Source organism: Nycticebus coucang, chromosome 11 (genome assembly GCF_027406575.1).
Source record: "Nycticebus coucang isolate mNycCou1 chromosome 11, mNycCou1.pri, whole genome shotgun sequence".
NCBI lineage: Eukaryota > Metazoa > Chordata > Mammalia > Primates > Lorisidae > Nycticebus > Nycticebus coucang.
The window spans coordinates 34,108,646-34,133,678 of record NC_069790.1 but is presented as its reverse complement, the minus strand read 5'-3'; the positions used below and the strand labels follow the sequence as shown (position 1 = coordinate 34,133,678).

The following is a 25,033-nucleotide window of genomic DNA, read 5'->3' as shown; positions in this document are numbered from 1 at the left end:
ACAAAAGGATTTTTAATATTAAAATAGGCACTAGTTCTAATTTATTAACAATAGCTAATTTCATTCTTTACGGTACTAAAACTGGGTAGAAATGCTTTTGTAAAACAGTTTGTATAGAAAGCTTTTGAAATAGCTCAGCACCTGTAGCTCCCTGGTTAGGGCTCTGGCCAAATACACCAAAGCTGGCAGGCTGTAACCCGGCCTGGGCCTGATAAACAAGACAACTGCAACAAAAAAAATAGCCGGGTGTTGTGGTGGGTGCCTGTAGTCCCAGCTACTCGGGAGGCTGAGGCAAAAGAATCATTTAAGCCCAAGAGTTTGAGGTTGCTGTGAGCTGTGATGTCACAGGCACTCTACAGAGGGTAACATAGTGAGACTCTGTCTCAAAAAAAAAAAAAAAAAAAGAAAGCTTTTGGAACATTATAGGTAGGTGCCTTTTATTTTATTAAATTTGCTTTTTATTATGAAATATAGAGAGCTAGAAGCATAGTTATGGTAGGAAATATCACTGTAAAAGCATTTTAGTAGTTAGCACTTAAAAATACTACTACTTTCTTTATGCCTTGTTGTAGAATTCATACCAAGTTGATAGCTGTAAAATTAGTACTTTATAAACTGTACCACATTTTGCTGCTTCTGAGTATTATATGTACAATTTTTATTCATAAATAACAATGTCTAACTTAAAATTTTTCTTGATTTTGGCCACAGAAAAATATTACATTTTTGTGACTAAAACCGTATTATAAAGAACTAATAATAATATCAGACTATGGCTTAGTGGTTGGGGATACAGATATGAGCAAGATATTTGTGATTTCTGTGCTTGTCAGACTTCGAGTTTAGAAAAGAAATTATATGCACTAAACAAATAACAATATTTGATTATGTAGATTTATCAAAATTACAGAGTACTTTGAAGATATATATTAGGACAGTTTATCCTAATTGAGGCAATCAGGGACACTGAAATTCTCTTCTTAAAGAATGAGTATGGTTTAGATACGCAAAGATGGTTGTACATCTGTGGTGGTAATTAGCAGGGAGAGTTTTGGGTCAGAGCTATGGGACGATTGTTAGAGCCAAAGCTACAGAAGTGGTACAGATTCAGTCTAGCAATGTATTAAAAAGCTTATAGGTCACAAAATTTATTTTAATTAATTCCTTCTAGAATGAAATTAATTGTGGTTGTTAATTTAGGCAAGATATAATGATAGCTAAGAACCTTATATAGGGTAATGGAAAGAAATTGATAGATTCCTGAAATATTTAGGTGGTGAACTCAACTGCTTCCCTTTCTGTAAGTTTGTTTTTACTCCTATCACTTTCAAGCTTTGAAATATTTTTTTTATTTTTTGTCTAGTGTTTCTTCTTTTGCTATTTTCTTTGCATATGTAGGTCTTTTTTAAAGAAAAAAAAACCTTTATTCTTTGCTGCAATTTTAATAGAGTCTGAAGAGAGAAAGGATCTAAACTCAATTATTCAATCTACCATATTTACTAAACCCTACCCCTAGGTGATTTGAAATGTCACCTTTATCATATACTGAATTTCATTTAGCTGCTCTGTTTCAAGATTCATCTGTTGCTATAGCAGTACTGCACTATTTTAAGTTATGGTGATTTTATAATTGATAACAGGCATCTTCTTTACATTTATGCTTTTTAAAAAACATATTGGCTAGTTTTACATATTTGCTCTTTCAGAATAACTTAAAGTTATTTAATTAACTTAATAACTTGATTCTAAAGTTATTTTAGAATATTCAGAAATCTTATTGAGATTTCTATTAGGATTTTTAAAAAAAGAATTTGGAGAGAATTGGCATTTTTATACAGTATTGAATCTTAATCATACAACATGATTTCTTTATTTAATCAATTTATTTCAAATGTTCTTTTGTATAAATTTTATAATTTTCTTCATACCTATCAGAACATTTTAATTTTAGCCTTAATGTGTTATTACTATTATTTAGGAAACTTTTGACTTTTCCATATTGCTTTTATGTCTAGACAGCCAAATTCTATAATTATTAATTTTTCAACAAATTACTTGAGAGTTTTCTAAGTAGATAGTTATACATCTGCATTTTTAAAAAATGTCATGTCTTACTACATTAGTTAAAATTTAAACTACAGGTTTGGAGAGAAGTAGTCTTAGTGGGCACTCTTTTCTAGTTCCTGACTTTTAATAGACATTTTTCCATTAAGTGTGATGCTTCCTATTAAATTTGTTATAAATCAACTCTAGTTTCCTTCTGTTTTTACTAAACTAAGATTTTTCCATCAGAATTGGCATTTGAATTTTATCTGACATATCTTAAGCATTGGTATATAAGTGTGTTTTTTCTTTATCATCATATATCTCTATGATGATAAATTATATTACACACTTAATGTTAAACCATCTTAACATTGCTAGGATAAACAGCAATGTTTAAATTTGGTATTTGGTTATTATCACAAATTTATTTTTATTTTTATTTATTTATTTTTTTTCAGACAGAGTATCATTTTGTCACTCTTGGTAGAGCACCATGGTTTCATAGCCAACAGCAATCTCAAACTCTTCGGCTCAAATGATCCTCTTACCTCAATCTCCCAAGTTAACTAAGTCTACAGTTGCCACAATACCCAGCTATTTTTAGAGATGGGTCTCACCCTTGCTCAGGTTGGTCTCGAACCCCTGAGTTCAGGCAGTCCTCCCGCCTTGGTCCCCCAGAATGTTAGGATTATAGACATGAGCCACCCCGCCTGGCCCTATTGATTCTTTTAAGATACTGTTACATTCAATTTACAAATGTGTTTAAGATGTTTGTACATATATTCATACGTGAGTTTAGTATACAATTTTCTATTGAATTTTGAAGTCCACAAAGAAATTGGAAAGCTTTTGATCTTTCCTGTTTTGTTTTAAAAACATAAATTATTTCTTTCTTGAAGATTTAATAGAATTATTCTTAAATCTATCCAGGTTTCATGCCTTTGTAAAAGAGTGGCTTTTTGGAAATCTTTCAGTTTCTTCTGTTGTGATCCATTACTGTTTTTTACCCCTTTCTCCTTAACTTTGATGATAGAATTAAAATAAATATAAAATTGTTTGTTGTGTTTTTAATTGCTGTACTTGCATTTATTTTCTCATAGCATTCTTTTTTTTTTTTTTTTTTATTTGTAGAGACAGTCTCACTGTACCACACTCGGTAGAGTGCCGTGGCATCACACGGCTCACAGAAACCTCTAACTCTTGGGCTTACGCAATTCTCTTGCCTCAGCCGCCCGAGTAGCTGGGACTACAGGCGCTCGACACAACGCCCGGCTATTTTTTGTTGTTGTTGTTGTTGCAGTTTGGCCAGGGCTGGGTTCGAACCCGCCACCCTCGGCATATGGGGCCGGCAACCTACTCAATGAGCCACAGGCACTGCCTTTTTTTTTTTTTTTTTAGGGAAAGTCCCTCTTACAATTGTGTCTTGCCCCCAAAGGATATAGCACACACCAAGGCCCCACCCCCACCTCCCTCCCTCCCTCCTTCCCTCCCTCCCTCCCTCCCTCCCTCCTTCCCTCCCTCCCTCCCTCCCTCCCTCCTTCCCTCCCTCCCTCCTTCCCTCTCTCCTTCCCTCTCTCCTTCCCTCTCTCTGCTCTTCCTTTTCCACCCTTCCCTCCTCCTTTCTCTGCTCTCCCCTTTCTCATAGCATTCTTTTTTTTTTTTGGTTTTTTTGGCTGGGGCTGGGTTTGAACCCGCCACCCCTGGCATATGAGACCTGCGCCCTACTCCTTGAGCCACAGGTGCCGCCCTTCTCATAGCATTCTTAATGCTGCTTGTGTCTTATTTCTTTTTTTTTTTAATTGACATATAATTGTACATATTTATAGGGTTTGTTTCAGTATGTTCTATGTGTAATGACAGATGAGAGTAGTTAGCTTATCTGTTATTTCAAGCATTTATCATGCCTTGTGTATATATTTGAAGTTTTTTATAATAAAAATTAAAAATAAAGATAAATGTAAAATGTCAGAGGAAAAAGAAATAAGTAATCATGAGAAGTAGAGCTAAGTACATTTAAAGCCACAGGGCAAAAGTACTTCTAAGAATTGGTTTTATTGTCAGATTGTATAAAATAAAAATCAGCACATTGTACCCCACATATACATGAAGGTATTCATGATCTATGTGTATTTGACGTAATAAAATAATTGATTTTATCATTGCCTACATAAAAAGGTAAACTTTGGACTTTAAGCAAATTTATGAAGTAAAAGTTGATTATATTCTTCATTTCCTAATGTCTTCTTTCTTCATCTTAGTCCAATGTTGGTTTTCCTTCTTGTTTAAGTGCATAATGCTTTTGTTCACCTCTTCCAAAATTGTCAGTCATTTATATTTAGTGAGTAGGAGACCCGTAGATGAATCTGCCCAAGTTAAAGCACAAGAGAAGGGTGTTTTGGGATAGAGATCAGAAATAAGGGTCAGTAAATAGATCTGATAGAGTACTAGAAAAATACTTTAGCATTTGGAAAAATACTGATAGAAACATGAAAACTTTGTCAGAACATTGGGAGAATATTCCACATGAAAAACATTATTAATTTTATAAAAAAATGAAGAATCTGAGAGAAGGTAAAAGCTTAAACATCTAGCATTCTAATGGAAAATAAGTAGACAATGTCTAAAATGAGGAGTCAGAAAGTAGCACTATTAACACATAATCCAGGAAATAAAGAAACTATTAACATAATAGATCGTATTAAAAGAAACAATAAATGCATAATAATTACTTTTGGGGAGTAAGGTGAATTGGGAGAAGGGTAGTCATGGAGGGGCAAAGAACTGCTGTGTTGCATCTTATGCTGTTTAGGAGGACCATCCTCCTAAATACAAATACTTAACAGTGTTTATATTTTATTTTAATAAAAATAAAATTTTTAAATTTAACAACAATTGCTGTATTAATAAATTCTAAAGAAACATTAAAATGACCCAAAACTAATAAGAGTGGTCCTAATAAAATTAAGACTATGATATTGAATGAGTGAGGGTCCTCGCCTTACTCTCTTATATGGGCATTATTCAGTTGTCTTAGCTGGAAAAAACTACTCTATTGAATTGTCTTGCCACTCTATCAAAAATCAATTGACCATAAATTTATGGGTTTATTTGTAGATTCTTGTTTAATTATTTGTATGCTAGGTCTACACAGTTTTGTTTACTGTAACTTTTTAATGAGTTTTGAAATTTAGAGTGTGAATTCCAACTTTGTTCTGGATGTCTTGTGTTTTTATATGAATTTTAGATAAGCTTGTCAATTTGTGCAAAGAAAAAAAACAACCTACATTAAACATGTAGATCAGTTTGGGGAATGTTCACATCTTAGCAACATGAGGTCTTTTCTTTCATGAATGTGGAGTGTATTTCCATTTATTTAGGTCTTCTGTTTTTTCAGTCATGTTTTATAGTTTTGGTGTACTAATTTTGCATTTCTTTCATTACATTAATTTTTCATTATTTTTGATGCTACTATAAAAGGACTGGTTTTCTTAATTTCATTTTGGATGGTTTGTTGCTACAGTATAAAAAATACAGCTGATTGTTGTGTTTTGATCTTGAAGCCTTGGTGAACTCATTTATTAATTCTAATAGTTTTTTTTTTTTTTAACATAAGGATTTTCTGTATCCAAGATCATACCATCTGCAAATAGAGATAGTTTTAGTTACTCCTTTCCAATCTTAATGTCTTTTATTTCTTTTTCTGGATGAACTTGTCCTGGCTAGAACCTCTGGTATGAAGTGAAATAGAAATAGCAATAGCAGACAACCCTGTCATATTTTTGATCTTAGGGGGAAAGCATCCATTCTTTAACCATCAAGTATGATGTTAGTCTGCAAATTTTTTATATATGCCTTTTATCAAGGATGAGGAATTTCCCTTCTATTTCTAGTTAGGTGAATGTTTTTATAATGAAGAGTTTAGGATTTTGCCAAATACTTTTTTGTTTGTCTGTTAAGACTTCATTTGGTTTTTATTCTTTGTTCTGTTTATATAGTACAGTACACTGCATACTGATCAGTTTTCATATGTTGAACCACTCTTTTATTCCTAGGATAAACCAAATTTGGTCATTGTATATAATCCTTTTTATATGTTGTTGGGTTCCATTGCTAGTATTTTATTGAAGATCTTTGTATTTATAAGATGTATTGGATCTTTGTATTTATAAGATGTATTGGCTGTATTTTCTTATTCTATCTTTGGATTTAGTATCAGGATAATAGGCTTCATAGAATAAGTTGGTAAGTGTTTCCTTGTCTGTTGTTTGGAAGAATTTGTGGAGTGTTGGTTTTAATTCCTCTTTAAATATTTGATGGAATTCACTCCTGACTGCTGGTTCTGGGCTTGTGGGAAGTTTTTTGATTAATGAATCTTTTTATTTTTTAAAAGTCTATTTAGATTTTGTATTTCTTCTTGAGTAATGTTTTTAAATTTGAAAAATACAAAGTAAGTGCAAGGATGTAAATATGTACAAGGTAATGTGATAAAGCCCAAATTACATATAAAAATCTATCCTGCTACTAATTCATGAGAAGTCAACTTGAAACTCGTATGTATAACAATTTGGTATTTTAAAATGTGATTTTTAAAAAAAGCATTCTTAATATATATTTGCATTTTTTATGTAATAATGTATAAATATTTTTCATTAAATCATAGCTGTGTACATTGATATATATATTTGCATTTTTTATAAGATTACTCCATAATGGCTTGAAATTTAAGGGTTTTTTTGTTTTTTATGTTGCTTTTATTTCAGGAGCAATGCAGCAAGTCTTGGAAAACCTTACAGAGCTGCCCTCATCTACAGGAGCAGAAGAAATAGACCTAATTTTCCTCAAAGGAATTATGGAGAATCCTATTGTAAAATCACTTGCTAAGGTATATTGGTTTATTCATAAGATTACTGAATTATTTTGAAAATTGTCTTTACAGTGGTCTTTTCAGATGTTACTATTTTAGAAGTTGGTTGATAAACATTTGGTTAATAACACTTCACACAATGAATTCTTTATGTAAAAATTATTCCACCTCTTTTTTTATTCTGACTTTAAACTTTAAATACAGGATGAAATGACTCTTAGTATTGGCCTATCACTTTTAAGGTTTATGGAAAGCATTCTTGTACACTCTGTGTTATAACAGAGTTTATGAAAAAGGTCCTGGTCTTATCTCTGTTTTCAATCACAGGAAGGTACTGATTTTCTTTTTACCTTGGACTGTATATCTGTTTTTTATCTAATACTTTTTTGAAATCTTGTTTTTCTTGCGTATTTTACATCCGGATATTTTAAGTCTGCTTCCATAATCAATTCTGGAGTAATCTCCTTACCTCATTCATAAATATGCTTTTTTGATACATTTATATTTCATTTGTGTTTATTATCTCCCCCCAAAGATTTTTTATTAACATCAGTAAAGCTTAGGGTATTACCTCCTTCACCACCCTGTTATCCTGAATTCCTTAGAGTTCCCCCAAATGATTCTTGCTTTGAAGAACCTGTACCACACACCTCTCTGACCTTTCCTCTATATAGCCATCTCGTCGTTCCTTTTACTTTTTGCTCTCTGAGAATGTTGATTTTACCCTCTCTTGTAATCTTTTTCTAGCCACAGTCCATTACTTGTTTTCTTCCAAGACTTCTGAAAAATATCTTTTACGAAGTTTGCCATTAGTAGGAGTGTGTTCATTGTGCACATAATTACTCATATGGTCACGTGGTGTAAAGGCTCCTAAAAAAGAAAGAAATCCACTTGTATGTTTATTTGATCATTTTGATTACAGTCTTTCCAAAGTTTATTAGGTATTTTTATATTTTAATAATAATATACAAACTTCTTGTCATAAACATTAAGGTAATGTAATAGCTCTAGGGTCTGTTGAAATTAGTAGTTGTTTTTGCCTATAGAAAATGGCTTACCTGGGTGGGGCCTTGGTGTGTGTCACACTTTATGGGGGCAAGACATGATTGCAAGAGGGACTTTACCTAACAATTGCAATCAGTGTAACCTGGCTTATTGTACCCTCAAGGAATCCCCAACAATAAAAAAAAAAAAAAGAAAATGGCTTACCCTAGGTTCTTCTTGGTTATTTTTTATTTATTTATTTTTTTTGTAGAGACAGAGTCTCACTTTATGGCCCTCTGTAGAGTGCCATGGCATCAAACAGCTCACAGCAACCTCCAACTCCCGGGCTTAAGCGATTCTCTTGCCTCAGCCTCCCGAATAGCTGGGACTACAGGCGCCTGCCACAACGCCCAGCCATTTTTTTGGTTGCAGTTCAGCCGGGGCCGGGTTTGAACCCGCCACCCTCGGTATATGGAGCCGGCGCCTTACCGACTGAGCCACAAGCGCCGCCCCTTCTTGGTTATTTTTAAAATAGTTTTTCACTCTTCTCCTGATGTCATACCGTTGGTAGATTGTCATTTTCTATTGTCCATGCATTGGTTACAACCCTGTCTCCATGTTGTTTAATTTATGACCTTTGATTTGTAAATTTATAAACTATGTAATAATATTAGGTGAGTTATTTACAAAATACTTATAGTTTGGAAGTCTTTAAAATACATATTATACTGTTTTGTCTTTGTGCCAACTCAATAAATTTACAATGTATTATGCCATTATATCCTTGCAACAGCTTTATCTATGAAAACTAAGATTGAAAGTAGATAACTCTTCCACCTAAGATCACTTTGCTAAGGTGTGATAAATGATAGAGATGAGGTTTTAGGCCATGTTTTCTGCCTTCAGGTTCTTCAGCATAGCATATTAGATGTCATATATGTGTTTTATTCTTAAGAAATTCTGTGAGTAAAATATTATTGGTTTTGTGCCACTAATTTGGCCTATCAGGATTATCTTGTTCATTATTTTTAACAGATGAAATGGTTGGATGGCCATTTCATGGGTGGGTAAGGTGCTATAATATTCTTGGTGATAAAAATGAAATAAAGATGAGACTCACCTGGTAATATTCCATATTCAGGCAGATTTTCAATAAATAAAAGCAACGATAGTTTGATACTCCTGCAATGTAGGTAAAGAAATTCCAGGAATAAGGGAGGATTTCTGCTTCTAAGACAGAGATAGTGAGTCATAGCAGCCTAACATGTTTAGTATAACTAGTAGGCGAAAAAAGAGAAGTATATGCTGCTACACACACAGAAAGTCAGGAACATGTGACCAGTAATCACTGGAGGAGAAAAGAAGCATTCCCTAGATGGTTCTTTTGTTAGAGTTTATAAACAAGGATTTTAAAATAATTTATTAATATATTTTTAACAGGAGAAAAGAGAAAAAAATGACAGGTACTATTGTTTTATTTTATTAGAAAACAATCAAAATAAAATATAATCAAGTGGACATCTTAGAATCCAATATCTGAAATTAGCTTATTTGATGAGTGATAGATGTTTGGCCCCTCTAAATCTCCTGTTGAAATTTTAAGATTTCCCATTCTTGAATGTGGGGCCTGGTCGGAGGTGTTTGAGTCATGGTGGCACAGCCCTCATGAATGACTTGGGGCCCTCTCTGATATGATGAATGAGTTCTTGCTTTATTAGCTCACACTTGAGAGCTAGTTGTTTAAGAGCCTGGCACCTCCTCCTCCTCCTTTTTGCTCCTTCTTTTGCCATTTGACACCCTTGCTTCCCCCTTCACCTTTTGCCTTGATTGGAAGTACCCTAAAGCCCTCACCAGAAGCAGATACTAAAAAGATGCTTTTTATATAGTCCATAGAACCATGAGCCAAATAAACTTTTTTTCTTATAAATTATCCAGCCTCAGGTATTTTCTTTTATTGCAATGCTAAATGGACTAATACGAAAGGTTTAATAGAAGACTAGACACAACAAATGAGGGAATTAGTGAAATTGAAGACAAGTCAATAGAAAATATTCAAACTGAAACTCATAAAAAAGAGAATAAAAGGTGGTGCCCGTGTCTCAAAGGAGTAGGGTGCTGGCCCCGTATACCAAGGGTGGTGGGTTCAAAACTGACCCTGACCAAAAACAACCAAAAAAAAAAGAGAGAGAGAGAGAGAATAAAAGAACAAAGGCTGAGAAACGCAAAAGATCTGATATATATGTAATTAGCATCAGAAAGAAAAGGAGGGGAAGAGGAAATATAGGCACTCCTCACTTTATTGCACTTTGTTGTGCTTTGCAGATAATTATATTTTTTATAAATCAAAAGTTTGTGGCAACTTGCCTTAAGCAAGTCTATCAGTGTCATTTTTTTGTTACAACATGTGTTTATTTTGTGTCTGTGTCACATTTATGTAATTCTTGTAATATTTCAAACTCTTTCTTGTATCTGTTAGGTGATCTGTGATCAGTGAGCTTTCATGTTACTATTATAATCTTTCTGGGATGCTACAAACTATGCCTGTATAAAACAGTGAACTTAAGTAATAAATGTTGTATGTGTGTGTTCTGACAGCTTCTCCCACTAGCCATTCCCCCCCTCCTTTCTCTTCTTAGAACTCCCTCCCTGAGATACAATATTGAAATTAGGCCAGTTAATAACCTTGCATTGGCCTCTGCGTGTTTAAGTGAAAGGAAAAGTAACACTTTAGTAACACTTTCACTTTAGTCAAAAGCTAGACATGATTAAGCTTAGTGAGGAAGGTGTATCAGAGCTAAAATAGGCTGAAAGCTAGGCCTCTTGTGCCAAACAGTTACCAAGTTGTGAACACAAAGGAAAAGTTCTTGAAATTAAAAGTGCTACTCCAGTAAACACACAAATGATAAGAAGGCAAAATGGCCTTATTGCCCATCTGCACAAAGTTTTAGTGGTCTGGATGGAAGATCAAACCAGTTACAACATTTCCTTAAGCCAAAACCTAATCCAGAGTAAAGTCCTAACTGTGCAATTCTGTGAAGGCTGAGAGAGGTGAGGAAAAATAAAAGCCTGAAGCTGGCAGAGGTTGGTTCATGAGGTTTATAGAAAGAAGCTGTCTCCATAACATAAAAGTACAAAACGAAGCACAAGTGCTGATGGAGAAGCTGTAGCAAGTGATCCAGGAGATCTAGCTAAAATGGTTGATGAAAGTGGCAAAGGTAAACAACAGATTTTCAGTATAGATGTCTTATAGTCTTACACTGGAAGACTTAACATTGCCATCTAGGACTTTCATAGCTACAGAAAAGTCAACACCTGGCTTCAAAGGACATTCCTTTGTTAGGGGCTAATGTAGCTGGTGACTTTAAGTTAAAGCTAATGTTCATTTACCATTCTGAAAATCCTAGGGCCCTTCAGAATTAGACTAAATCTACTGTGTTCTCTAAATGGAATAACAAAGCTTGAATGACAGCACATCTGTTTATATCATGGTTTGCTGAATATTTTAAGCCCACTGTGGAGACCTACTGCTGAAAAAACAAAGACTGTTCCTTGAAAATGTACCTGGTATCCCAAGAGTTCTGGAGAAGTAAAAAAGATTAATGTTGTTTTCATGCTTGCTAACACAGCATCCATTCTGCAACCTATGGTTCAAGGTGTCATTTTGAATTTCAAGTCTTATTATTTAAGAAATACATTTCCTAAGGCTATAATTTTTAAAGATAATGATTATTCCAATAGATCTAGGCAAAGTAAATTGAAAACTTTCTGGAAGGATTCACCATTCTAGATATCATTAAGACCATTTGTGAATTATGAGAAGGGATCAAAATATGAACATTCACTGGAGTTTGGAAGAAGTTACTAATAATTACAACCCTCATAGATGACTTTGAGGGGTTCAGGACTTCAGTGAAGGAAGTCACTACAGATGTGGTAGAAATTATGAGATAAGTAGAGCTTGAAGATGTGACTGAAATGTTACATCTGTAACATTTAAACATGTTAAAACTTTAAAGGATAAGGAGTTGCTTCTCAAGTGGTTTTTTGAGATGAAATCTACTGGTGAGAATTCTGTGGACATTGTTGACATGACAATAAAGGATTGAACATAATTGCATAAATTTGATAAAGCAGTGGCAGGATTTGAGAGATTTTGAAAGAAGTTCTACTGAGGGTAAAATGCTATCATTGTATGCTACAGAGAAGTCTTCCATAAAAGGAAGAGTCAAACAATGCAGCAAACTTTACTATTATCTCATTTAAAAAAATTACCACAGGCGCCACAACATTCAGCAACCACCACCCTAATCAGTCATTGTCATGGATACACAATTCTCCACTATCAAAAGGATTAAGAGTTGCTGAAAGTATAGGTGAACATTAACACATTTCAGCTTTAAAGTATTTTTAAATTAAGATAGGTACATTGTTTTTTAGACATAATACTATTGTACACTTAATAGTTCACAGTATAAACATAACCTTTGTATGCATAGAGAAACTAAAAAAATTGTGACTCACTTTATTGTTATATTTGCTTTATTTAGGTAATCTGGAACTGATCTTGCAACATCTGGCTGTGCTTTTATTGATAGAGGCATGTTTACGCCTCTAAGTATATTTGTGGATTAATCTTTTCTTTTTGTAGTTCTTCTTGGAGAATTAGCCCTTTTATCATTATATAATGCCCCTCTTTGTTCTAAATAATTTTCCTTGATCTGAAGTTTGCTATGTTTGAAATTCTATTTGAATAGATTAATGTTAGAAGGTGTATCTTTCTCCATACCTTAACATCTATACCTGTATCTTTATATTTAAAGTATTCATGTTTCTTAAAGACAACATGTACTTGGATCTTATTTTTTTTATCCACTCTAACAGTCTCTTTTAATTGGTATGCATTGATACTTACAGGTATTATTTATATAATTTGATTAATGTCCTCCATGAATTGCTACTGTTATTCTTTGCTTCTTTCTTTTCTTTTTCCTGCCCATTTGCCTTCCTGCCTGCCTTCTTTCCTTCTTTTATTTTTTTGTTTTTTGATTTCCTACTCATTTTCTGCCTTCTGTGCTTTATCTGAGCATTTTGTGATTTCATTTTTTTCTCCTTTCTTAGCATATAATTCTTTGTAAAAACTTTTTTAATGGTTTCCCTTTATTTTGCGGTATACATTTGCAAACTAAACTACATTCAAATAACACTACAGCACTTCATGTAGTATACCTGATAACAGAATACTTCCTATTTCTCTCTCTTATTCCTAACAAAATTGCTGTCATTCTTCTCATTTATCCTTAAGATATAATCACCAAATTCATCCTTGCTGTTATGATTGTCAATAAATGATCATCTAATAAGCAGTTAAGAATAGGGAAAATAAAAAAATTGGATCTTTATTTTTTCTCTAGTGCTTGTTTCCTTGGTTTTTGTTTTTGAGACAGCATTTTGAACTCCTGACATCAAACTCCTTCCGCCTTGGCTTCCCAAAATGCTATGGTTACAGGTACGAGCCACTCTGCCTGGCCTACTGCTCTTTTTTTTTTTTTTTTTTTTCTATTTGTATATGACATGATTTTATTTTGTATATAAAAATCCTTAAGAAATCCACTAAAAGCTATTAGAGCCAACAAACAAATTCATAAATGTTATGAAACATAACATAAATCTATAAAATTCAATTGTATTTCTATACTACTGCAGTTAATCTAAAAATGAAATCAATCTATGTACAAAAGACTTAATAAAAACAAAATTAAAAAAAGAAAGTAATTACATTTGTAATAGCATCTAAAAGAATAAAATTGTTTTCATGAATTTAATTTAAAAAGTGCAAAATTTGTATACTGAAAACTACAAAATATCCTAGAAAGACATCAAAGCAAATCTAAATAAATGAAAATTCATAAACGGATCCATGATATGAAGCACAAGACATATCTTCGTAAATATGGCAGTATTATTCAAATTGATCTACAGATTCAACACAATCCTTATCAAAATACCAGTTGGTATTTTTTGCAGGAATTGACAAACTGATTGCAAAGTTCATATGTAAATGCATATGAAAGAGACACCAAGCGATCTTCCTTTTTCCATCTTGAAAAGGAAAAAATAAAAGATGGAGGACTTACTGATTATTATTAATAATTGTATAATATTCATGATTTGAATGCACAATGAATTTAAAAACATTTTGAATTATTGAACATTTAGTATGTTTTCACTTTTTATATTTTTTGCAAAATATAATAATATTTTCATAAATTACTATGCACATCTTTAATACCGTAGAATAAATTTCTAGGATTTGAATTTCCAGGAGAAAAAGATATGAATTATTTGCAGACTTTGGTACATATTTTGAAATTAACTTTAAGTAAATTCTAAGAGTGCAATGACTTTACAATCATGCCTGCCCACTGTGCTGAATTTAAGAACATACTAGATATTACAATGTTGATTTCCTAAAAACTAGTTCATTGCCATCTGTTGTTTTCACTTGGGCTTATTGAGTTGAAAGTAATTTTTCATTATTTGTTAACTGTCTGTATTTATTTTTTAAAAAGTTTGGCCCTTTAACTCACCAATTTTGTATTAAGGAATTAATGACAGTTAACAAAATATTGTTGTCATTAAATTATTATAATTTACACCATAAAATTTATCATCTGGGAATTTTCAAATAGATTCAGTTTGGGGAGAAATAGACCATATTTCATAGTGTTAAAATGAGAAAAGTAGGTAAAACATTTACAGTGTTTAGTGAAGTGCCTAGCCTAGAGCATAGTAAGCCCTTAATTAATGTTAAGTACTACTATTCTCATTATCTATGATAATATTAATCATCTCCCTCAAATGAGAAAAAATATCTTCAAATGATGACTTTTTTTATTAGATGGGGGTGTGAATCACCAGTCTCTCTGACTATCTGGGTGCTTCTTTTTTTTTTTTTTTATTGTTGGGGATTCATTGAGGGTACAGTAAGTCAGGTTACACTGATTGCAATTGTTAGGTAAAGTCCCTCTTGCAATCATGTCTTGCCCCCATAAAGTGTGACACACACCAAGCCCCCACCCCAATCCCTCCGTCCCTCTTTCTGCTTTTCCTCCCCCCCAATAACCTTAATTGTCATTAATTGTCCTCATATCAAAATTGAGTACATAGGATTTATGCTTCTCCATGCTTGTGATGCTTTACTAAGAATAATGTCTTCCACTTCCATCCAGGTTAATAGGAAGGATGTAAAGTCTCCATTTTTTTTAATAGCTGAATAGTATTCCATGGTATACATATACCACAGCTTGTTAATCCATTCCTGGGTTGGTGGGCATTTAGGCTGTTTCCACATTTTGGCGATTATAAATTGAGCTGCAATAAACAGTCTAGTACAAGTGTCCTTATGACAAAAGGATTTTTTTCCTTCTGGGTAGATGCCCAGTAATGGGATTGCAGGATCAAATGGGAGGTCTAGCTTGAGTGCTTTGAGGTTTCTCCATACTTCCTTCCAGAAAGGTTGTACTAGTTTGCAGTCCCACCAGCAGTGTAAAAGTGTTCCCTTCTCTCCGCATCCACGCCAGCATCTGCAGTTTTGAGATTCTGTGATGTGGGCCATTCTCACTGGGGTTAGATGATATCTCAGGGTTGTTTTGATTTGCATTTCTCTAATATACAGAGATGATGAACATTTTTTCATGTGTTTGTTAGCCTTTATCTGTCATCTTTAGAGAAGGTTCTATTCATGTCTCTTACCCATTGATATATGGGATTGTTGGCTTTTTTCATGTGGATTAATTTGAGTTCTCTATAGATCCTAGTTATCAAGCTTTTGTCTGATTGAAAATATGCAAATATCCTTTCCCATTGTGTAGGTTGTCTCTTTGCTTTGGTGATTGTCTCCTTAGCTGTACAGAAGCTTTTCAGTTTAATGAAGTCCCATTTGTTTATTTTTGTTGTTGTTGTAATTGCCATGGCAGTCTTCTTCATGAAGTCTTTCCCCAGGCCAATATCCTCCAGTGTTTTTCCTATGCTTTCTTTGAGGATTTTGATTGTTTCATGCCTTAAATTTAAGTCCTTTATCCATCTTGAGTCAATTTTTTTGAGTGGGGAAAGGTGTGGGTCAAGTTTCAGTCTTTTACATGTAGACATCAAGTTCCTTCCCCAAAGGTATGTTCTTGTATGGTTTATCGAAGATTAGGTGGTTGTAAGATGTTAGTTTCATTTCTTGGTTTTCAATTCGATTCCAAGTGTCTACGTTTCTGTTTTTGTGCCAGTACCATGCTGTCTTGAGCACTATGGCTTTGTAGTACAGATGAAAGTCTGGTATGCTGATGCCCCCAGCTTTATTTTTATTACTAAAAACTGCCTTAGCTATACGGGGTTTTTTCCAGTTCCATACAAAATGCAGAATCATTTTCTCAAAATCTTGAAAGTACAATGTTGGTATTTTGATAGGAATGGCATTGAATAGGAGATTGCTTTGGGAAGTATAGACATTTTAACAATGTTGATTCTTCCCATCCATGAGCATGGTATGTTCTTCCATTTGTTAATATCCTCTGCTATTTCCTTTCTGAGGAGTTCATAGTTTTCTTTATAGAGGTCCTTCACCTCCTTCATTAGGTGTATTCCTAGGTATTTCATTTTCTTTGAAACTATGGTGAAGTGAGTTGTGTCCTTAATTAGCTTCTCATCTTGACTGTTATTGGTGTACACAAAGGCTACCTGACTTTTGGACATTGATTTTATATCCTGAAACATTACTGTATTTTTTAATGACTTCTAGGAGTCTTGTGGTTGAGTCTTTGGGGTTCTCTAACTATAAGATGTCGTCAGCAAAGAGAGAGAGTTTGACCTCCTCTGCTCCCATTTGGATTCCCTTTATTTCCTTGTCTTGCCTAATTGTATTGGCTAGAACTTCCAGCACTATGTTGAATAATAAAGGTAACAGAGGACAACCTTGTCTGGTTCCAGTTCTAAGAGGAAAAGCTTTCAGTTTTACTCCATTCAGTAAAATATTAGCTGTGGGTTTGTCATAGACAGCTTCAATCAGTTTTAGAAATGTGCCACCTATGCCTATACTCTTCAGTGTTCTAATTAGAAAAGGATGCTGGATTTTATCAAATGCTTTTTCTGCATCTATTGAGAGGATCATGTGATCTTTATTTTTGCCTCTGTTAATATGGTTGTTAACGTTTATGGACTTGCGTATGTGAAACCAGCCTTGCATCCCTGCGATGAAGCCTACTTGATCATGATGAATGACTTTTTTAATGATAAGCTGTAATCTATTGGCTAGGATTTTGTTGAGAATTTTTCCATCTATATTCATGATTGAGATTGGTCTGAAATTCTCCTTTTTGTTTGGGTCTTTTCCTGTTTTTGGTATCAGAGTGATGTTTGCTTCATAGAATGTGTTGGGGAGGATTCCTTCTTCCTCAATTTTTTCGAATAATTTTTGCAGTACGGGAATAAGCTCTTCCTTGAAGGTTTGATAGAATTCTGGTGTGAAGCCATCTGGACCAGGGCATTTTTTGGTTGGGAGATTTTTTATTGTTTCTTTGATCTCAGTGCTTGAAAGTGGTCTGTTCAGGAGGTCTATTTCTTCCTGGCTAAGTCTAGGGAGAGGGTGTGATTCCAAATATTGATCCATTTCCTTCACATTGTCAAATTTCTGGGCACAGAGTTTCTGGTAGTATTCAGAGATGATCTCTTGTATCTTTGTGGGATCAGTTGTTATTTCCCCTTTATCGTTTCTGATTGAGGTTACTAGAGATTTTACTTTTCTATTCCTCGTTAGTCTGGCCAATGTTTTATCTATTTTATTTATTTTATCAAGAAAACAACTCCTTGTTTCATTAATTTTCTGAATGTTTCTTTTGTTTTCAATTTCATTGATCTCTGATTTGATTTTGGAGATTTCTTTTGTTCTACTGACATTAGGCTTAGATTGTTCTTCTTTTTCCAACTCCATAAGATGGCATGTGAGATTGGTGATGCGCTCTCTTTCTGTTTTTCGAATGTAGGCATCTAAAGCGATGAATTTTCCTCTGTAAACTGCTTTTGCAGTATCCCACAGGTTTTGGTAGCTTGTGTCTTCATTGTTGTTATGCTCAAGGAAGTTAATAATTTCCTGTTTTAATTCTTCTGCACCCATCTGTCATTCAACAGAAGATTGTTTAATTTCCATGCCTTTGGGTGGGGTGGAGCGTTTTTGTTAGAGTTGAGTTCCACCTTTAGTGCCTTATGGTCTGAAAAGATACAAGGTAAAATTTCAATTCTTTTGATTCTGTTGATATTTGTTTTGTGTCCCAGGATATGATCAATTTGGGATGGAGTTTTCTATATGCGTCTATGAAACACAGTTGTCCTAGGGTCTCATTTAAATCTCTTATATCTTTGTTTAATTTCTGTTTAGAGGATCTGTCCAGCTCTGTAAGAGGAGTGTTAAAGTCCTCTGTTGTTATGGTATTATTAGATATCATATTGGTCAGACTGAGTAAGGTCTGTTTCAAGAATCTGGGAGCATTTAAATTGGGTGCATAAATATTTAGAATTGAAATGTTGTCTTTTTGTATTTTTCCCTTGACCAATATAAAGTGACCATCTTTGTCTTTTTTGACTTTAGTTGCTTTAAATCCACATGAATCTGAAAATAAGATTGCAACTCTTCTTTTCTTCTGAATGCCATTTTCCTGAAAAATTGTCTTCCGACCCTTGACTCGGAGCTTTAATTTGTCTTTTGAAGCCAGGTGTGTTTCTTGCAGACAGAAAATGGAAGGCTTGTGTTTTTTAATCCAGTCAGCCAATGTATGTCTGTTCAGTTGGGAATTCAAGCCATTAACATTTATTGAGATAATTGATAAGTGTGGTAGTATTCTATTCATCTTATTTGGTGAGAGTCCATTCCTTAGTTTATCTTTTGCATCAGTGTGGAGGTTAGGTTCTGTCCTTTAATTTCTAAGTTCTTACTTTGCTGCTGATCCATTGTGGTGGTCAGTGTGCAGAACCGGTTGTAGTATTTCCTGTAGAGCTGGTCTTGTTGTGGTGAATTTCCTCAATGTTTGTATATCCGTAAATGATTTGATTTCTCCGTCAATTTTGAAGCTTAGCTTAGCAGGGTACAGAATTCTGGGCTGGAAATTGTTCTGTTGAAGTAGATTAAAGGTAGATGACCATTGTCTTCTTGCTTGGAAAGTTTCATTAGAGATGTCTGCGGTCACTCTGATGGATTTGCCCCTGTTGGTCAACTGGCGCTTACTCCTGGCAGCTTGCAGAATCTTTTCTTTTGTCTTGACTTTGGACAGGTTCATCACAATGTGTCTTGGAGAAGCTCGGTTAGAGTTGAGGCGACCTGGGGTCTGATATCCCTCTGAAAGCAGTGTGTCAGAATCTTTGGTGATATTTGGGAAATTTTCTTTTATAATATTCTCTAGTATGGCTTCCATTCCTCTGGGGCATTCTTTTTCCCCTTCTGGGATTCCTATAACTCGTATGTTGGAACGCTTCATAAACTCTCATAATCCTGACAGTGAACGTTCTGCTTTCTCTCTCCTCTTTTCTGCCTCTTTTACTATCTGAGTTATCTCAAGAACTTTGTCTTCTACCTCTGAAATTCTTTCTTCTGCATGGTCTAACCTGTTTCTGATACTTTCCATTGCACCTTTAAGTTCCCTAATTGACTGTTTCAGTTCCTTCAACTCTGCTATATACTTTTTATATTCTTCATATCGTTCATCTCTTATTTGATTCTGTTTTTGGATTTCCTTTTGGTTATTTTCCACTTTATTAGCAGTTTCCTTCATTGTTTCCATCATTTCTTTCATTGTTTTCATCATGTGTATTCTAAATTCCCTTTCTGTCATTCCTAGTATTTCTTTATAGGTGGAATGCTCTGCAGTAGCTACCTCGTGGTCCCTTGGCGGAGTTGTTCTGGACTGGTTCTTCATGTTACCTGGAGTTTTCTGCTGATTCTTCCTCATGAGTGATTTCTTTTATCTGTTTCCTTGCCCTAATTTTCCTTGTATTTCCTCTTGCTCTTTAAGTTCTTGTGCCTGTGGACTAAGGGTTAGATGAGTCCTTTTGGTACAGGACCAGAAGGGTGGAGAAGGTTGAAGAGCAAGAAATGGATGCAAGAAAGGAGGACCGAGTGAAAAGAAAAAAATTTAAAAAATACAGAAAGGAGAGGGGGTGGGTAAAAGGAATATTGACAAAAAGAGGAGAGGCACAGAAAGAGGGAGACAGAGCAATATAGGTGTATAGTAGGGTACTTTGACACAACCTTAAAAAAAATCCGCCTTCTGGGGGTGCCCGGTTGGGTGGTTCCCTTGAGGTCAGCAGCTCTTTGCTAACCTCATCAGACACATTACCCCACCTCCACCAAGTAGAGAGGAAAGACAAAAATGCTATAAATCAAACCAAAACAAGCAAACAGAAAACTTTACGGGATAAAATTGGGTGAAAAACCAAATAATATCGGTAGAAACACTAGTTTTAGTTATTAAAAAAGGCAGCAATCGTCAATTATAATTAAACTAGAAAAATTGAGAAAGAGAAAAGATCTGTATGGTAAAGGTTGAAATTAAAAAAACAAGACAACATCAACAACATCAAAATAAACAAAAAAACAACCAAACCAAAATAAAAAAAGAAAAGAAATAAACAGAAAAAACAAAACACCACCGAAAACAAAGCAGTATGTATTTGTTGTTGAATATTGTCTGGACAACACGTGGTCTTCTGGGGTATGAGATGTTAATCACAGTTCTGATACTACTGGAGGCTGCTGATGTCTCAATCCCCAGCAGGTAGACACCCTAAATCTCTCTTCAGCCCACTTAAAAGGCCCTTTAAACTTGTAAACTTGCTGAGCAGAAGCTTTCCCAGGAAAGTGCTTGTTGCTGGAATCACTGCTGGAGTGGCTATCCACTTACCCAGTGTGCCAAAACCGGTCTCACTCTGCCCCTGAGTAGGGCTGTAAGGTGGCTCAGACCCCACCCTTAGGCTAGTCGGTCGCTGGATTATCAGCTCCCACCCGATTCTAGCTCTGCGACCCTGAGAGTGGAGCTTGCCGGAGTAGATCGCTCACAATGGCTCCCTGTGGCCCACAGCCAAACACTGTTAGCTCCGTCTGGCTCAGTGGCTCAGACTGGGGCCCTAGACAATAGCCAAAGTTCTCCGCATTCCTGCCTAGGCTCTCCCTAAGGCAGTTCAACTGAGTGCCGAGTCCAAAGACACCAAAACAGTTCACAGGTAAGGCCTTTCCGGTTTGCAGACTCGCTGCTACTGAACTTACAGTTGCGGGCGGGTTTAGACCGATTGAACACACGCGAACACTTGCGGTTTTCCACTGTTTTAGTCCTCCTCTTGGGGTCCAGAAGTCTCTCGCCGACTCTCTGTATCCTCACAGGGGTGATGATAGGCAGATGCCACCAGCCAGAGGTGCCTGGAGTCCTATCTCCCCGGACTCACGGTTCCCAGATGCAAGGAAGCTGTTACTCGGCTGCCATCTTGCTCTCCTCCCCTACTGCTATTTTTTATGTAAATCTGAGTTTTGGACTTACCATTTTTCTTTTTTCTCAGGAATTTTTTAATATTTCTTGCAGGGTAGTTGTACTAGTATGAAAGCCCTTCAATTTTTTGTTCATTTGAAACAGTATTTCTCCTTCATTTTTGAATAATAATTTCACTGGATAGATAATTTAGATCCGTGGATGTTTAAACATTTCACTTTACCTTCCTGTTTGTATGGTATCTTAAGAGAAGTCCAGTGTAATTCTTATGATTGCTCTTGCATATGTAAGATATTCCCCTCCCCCATGTTTTCAAGTTTTTTCTCTTTGTTTTTGATTTTCTGCAGTTTGAGTCTGATATGCTTAGCTAGAATTTTTGGTGTTAATCTTGCTCAATGCTTTGAGCTTCCTGAGTCTGTGGTTTGGTTTCTTTTACTAATTTTGGAAAATTATTTGCTACAAATATTTTTTTCTGTTCATTTTTGTTTATTTTTTTCTGTTTTCACTCTGTCTTCTGGTTTTCCCATTATACATGGTAAACCATTTGTAATCATCCCACAATTCTTAGATATTTTGTTCTGTTACTTTCATTCTCTTTTTCTCTTTGCATTTTATTTCTAGTATTTTCTATTAACGTGTCTTTAAGCTTACTGATTATTTTCATCAACTATTTCCAATATGGGCCTGTCCAGGCATTTTTTATTTATTACAGTGCTTATTTCTAGCAGTCCCTTTCTATTCTTCCTTAGCGTTTCCATTTCTCTGTTTATATTACCTCTCTGTTCTTTCAAATTATCCACTTTTTCCATTAGAAACCATTACATTTTAGTCATGGTGTTTTAAAATTACCAGCCTAATAGAATTATCATATAACATGTCTGTCATACCTGAGTCTGGTTCTAATCCTTTGATTCTTCAAATTGTGTTTTCATAATTTTTATTGAAAGATGGACATAATGTACTAGGTAAAAGGAACTGAAAGGTAAATATGGTTTTAGTGTGGGGTCTTGTTTATCGAGATAGAAGTCTGGGTGTCTTTACGGTTGATGTAGTTGTCTTCCAGAGGCCAAAATTTCCTCTGATGATCTTGTTTTTGTCTCTTCTGTTGTCTTTGGGTTTCTCTAGTGACTTCTTGTTAAATAAAGTCTAAAGGTGTACAATTTTTTTCACTTATATTTTTATATGGGAGCCCTGTACATGTGACTGTGAGTTATGCAGGGAAGGGGGAGAGTTCTGGATTCCCAGGATTAGGTCTGAATCTCTTACTGAGCCTATGCCCTAGGCTGTGTGCTTCTCAGTTTGTTTCTTAGGTGAAAATAGAAGGCTAGATGGGGCTGGAGTAGTTTTAATCTTGTCTTGTATTAAGTGTTGAAATCAGGAAGTAGATATACTCCTGCTTTGTTGTTTTTCAGGATTGTTTTGGCTATTACAGGTTTACTAAAAATTTTAGAATAAATTTGTCAGTTTCTACAGAGAAGTCAGCTAGGATTCTTGTAGTTGTTGCATTGAATCTGTAAATCATTCTGAGAAGTATTGCCATCTTAGCAATGTATGGAATTGAAATCTTTCATTTCATTCAATAATGTTTTGTAGTTTGTAGAGTATAAGTTTTGCACTTTTGTTAAATTTGCTCCTAAGTATTTTATTATTTTTGATGCTATTATGAATGTAATTTTCTTCTTAATCTCATTTTCAGATTTTTCCTTCTAGTGTATAGAAAAACAGTTGATTTTTATACATTGATCTTATATCTTACAACCTTGCTGAGCTTGTGTATTGGTACTGGTAGTCTTGTCATGGGCTCCTTAGCATTTTCTAAATACAAAGTTATATCATCTGAATGAAACAGGGTTCTCCCACTCAGGGCTGGACAGGGATACACACACTACCACCACCACCACCCCCAACACCCACCCCTACCATTCTCTAGGCCTGAATGAGCTCAGAAACCACACCCCTTCATCTCTAGGCAGAAACAGGCTGCCCTTTCCAGGCTACACCTCTGGGCTCTAGCAAGGTCATCAAATGACTCAAAGGTTCTGGGCAGTTAATTCCTTACCTAAGGCAAAAACTGCAAGGGCAAGCAGTCCTGTGCTAATTTTTAGGATTATTATGCCCACAGACCTCTAGCCAATTGTGACATAGTTCTCTAAGACCCCCTACATGCAGGATAAGAAAAGCAGCATTTAAAACTCCTAGACTGAAGACTCAGGGGACTTCCCACTGAGATCCCCCCACCTTTGCTGCCAGAGGTTCTGTTCCCCCTCTTCTATTTGCCTTCTTTTGCTTATCGTGCTTATCAATCTTTCTCCCTATTAAAAAACTGTATCCTGTCACTTATCCACATGGTCTGTGGTATCATTAGTCAACCCCTAAGACCAAGGATTTAGCTTAAGCTGAGAGAAACTACAGCAACATTAATAAAGATAGTTTTACTTCTTTCTTTCCAATACCATGTTTTTTTTTTTTTTCCCTCTTGCTTAATTGCCCTCAGTAGAACCTCCAGTATTAAACATTGAATGGAAGTAGTTTTGTTTCTGGTCTTAGAGAAAAAGCATCTAATCTTTCACTAGTAAATATATTGGAGGTTGTGGGTTTAATAATTGCCTGTTCTAAACTTGTATATTTTTTTGCTTAAAATTCCATATTGGTGTTAACCAGATGAAGAGGGTCTGGCCTCCTGTCACTGTCAGCCAACATGCAGAGATGGAGATGGATCCACCAAACTTTGTGAAGGCCAAGATTTTGGAGAACTGTGAACGTAGCCTGTCCAAGACTGTTCTTTTCTTCCATTTTCAAAATTATAGTTTTATACATTAAAGTTCAAAGTGAGGGTGGCACCTGTGGCTCAAAGGAGTGGGGTGCCGGCCCCATATACTGGAGGTAGCAGGTTCAAACCCAGCCCTGGCCAAAAACTGCAAAAAAAATATATATATATGTATAAAGTTCAAAGTGAAAACTGTGTTAACTCTTATCTTAAATAATAATTGGCATAACCCATGACCCAAAACAACATTTGAATTTAGAAGTTAATCTCTTAAATCATTTGCCCCGAACTCAACATGTACACTTTTGTGTTAGGGCTGAATTTACAAAACAACAAGGATGAGAGACATGAGGTGAAGGTCAGGAAGGAGCTAAACCAACCAGACCAGCTGCGTCATGTTGGCCTGAGCCTGACTGGCTCCATCTTATTCTCATCAGTACCTATAGAGCAACTTCATTCTTTGTAAAGGTGCCATAATATTCAGTTATACAGATACACTACAGGTTTTCTTTAAGTCAGACTTCTGGTAGATATTTAAATGGCCTTTTTTCTTATAAGTCATGCTATAATATATAACTTTGATATGTTATTTTCTACATCTATGTATATATGTTCAGAATGAATGTAAGAAGAGTCATTGTAATTTGGTAGATATGATCGATTGTTCACCAGTATGTGTTTCCACTAGAGAAAAAAACGTGTGAGTGCCTGTCTTCTCCCACATTGTCAGCAACATGGTATATTATCAGAATTTTTATTCTTGACAATTTGATAAGAAGGAAAAGGTGTTTCATTATAGTTTTAGTTTGCATTTCTCTGATGAGTGTGAAGTTGTGTATCTTTTTTATGTTTAAAATATAT

The 25,033-nt window shown here is 35.0% G+C and overlaps 1 protein-coding gene across 5 annotated transcripts in view; it reads left to right on the top strand.

The window, feature by feature from the left end:
• The window catches only part of PALS2 (protein associated with LIN7 2, MAGUK p55 family member), a 145,108-nt gene that overhangs the window by 76,645 nt on the left and 43,430 nt on the right, over positions 1–25,033 (top strand). For all 5 annotated transcript variants that reach the window (XM_053608877.1, XM_053608875.1, XM_053608874.1 and 2 more), the window contains one exon: positions 6,807–6,928. In XM_053608877.1, the coding sequence (XP_053464852.1) occupies positions 6,812–6,928 (117 nt within the window). In that variant the 5' untranslated portion in view covers positions 6,807–6,811. The remainder of the gene's footprint in view (positions 1–6,806; positions 6,929–25,033) is intronic.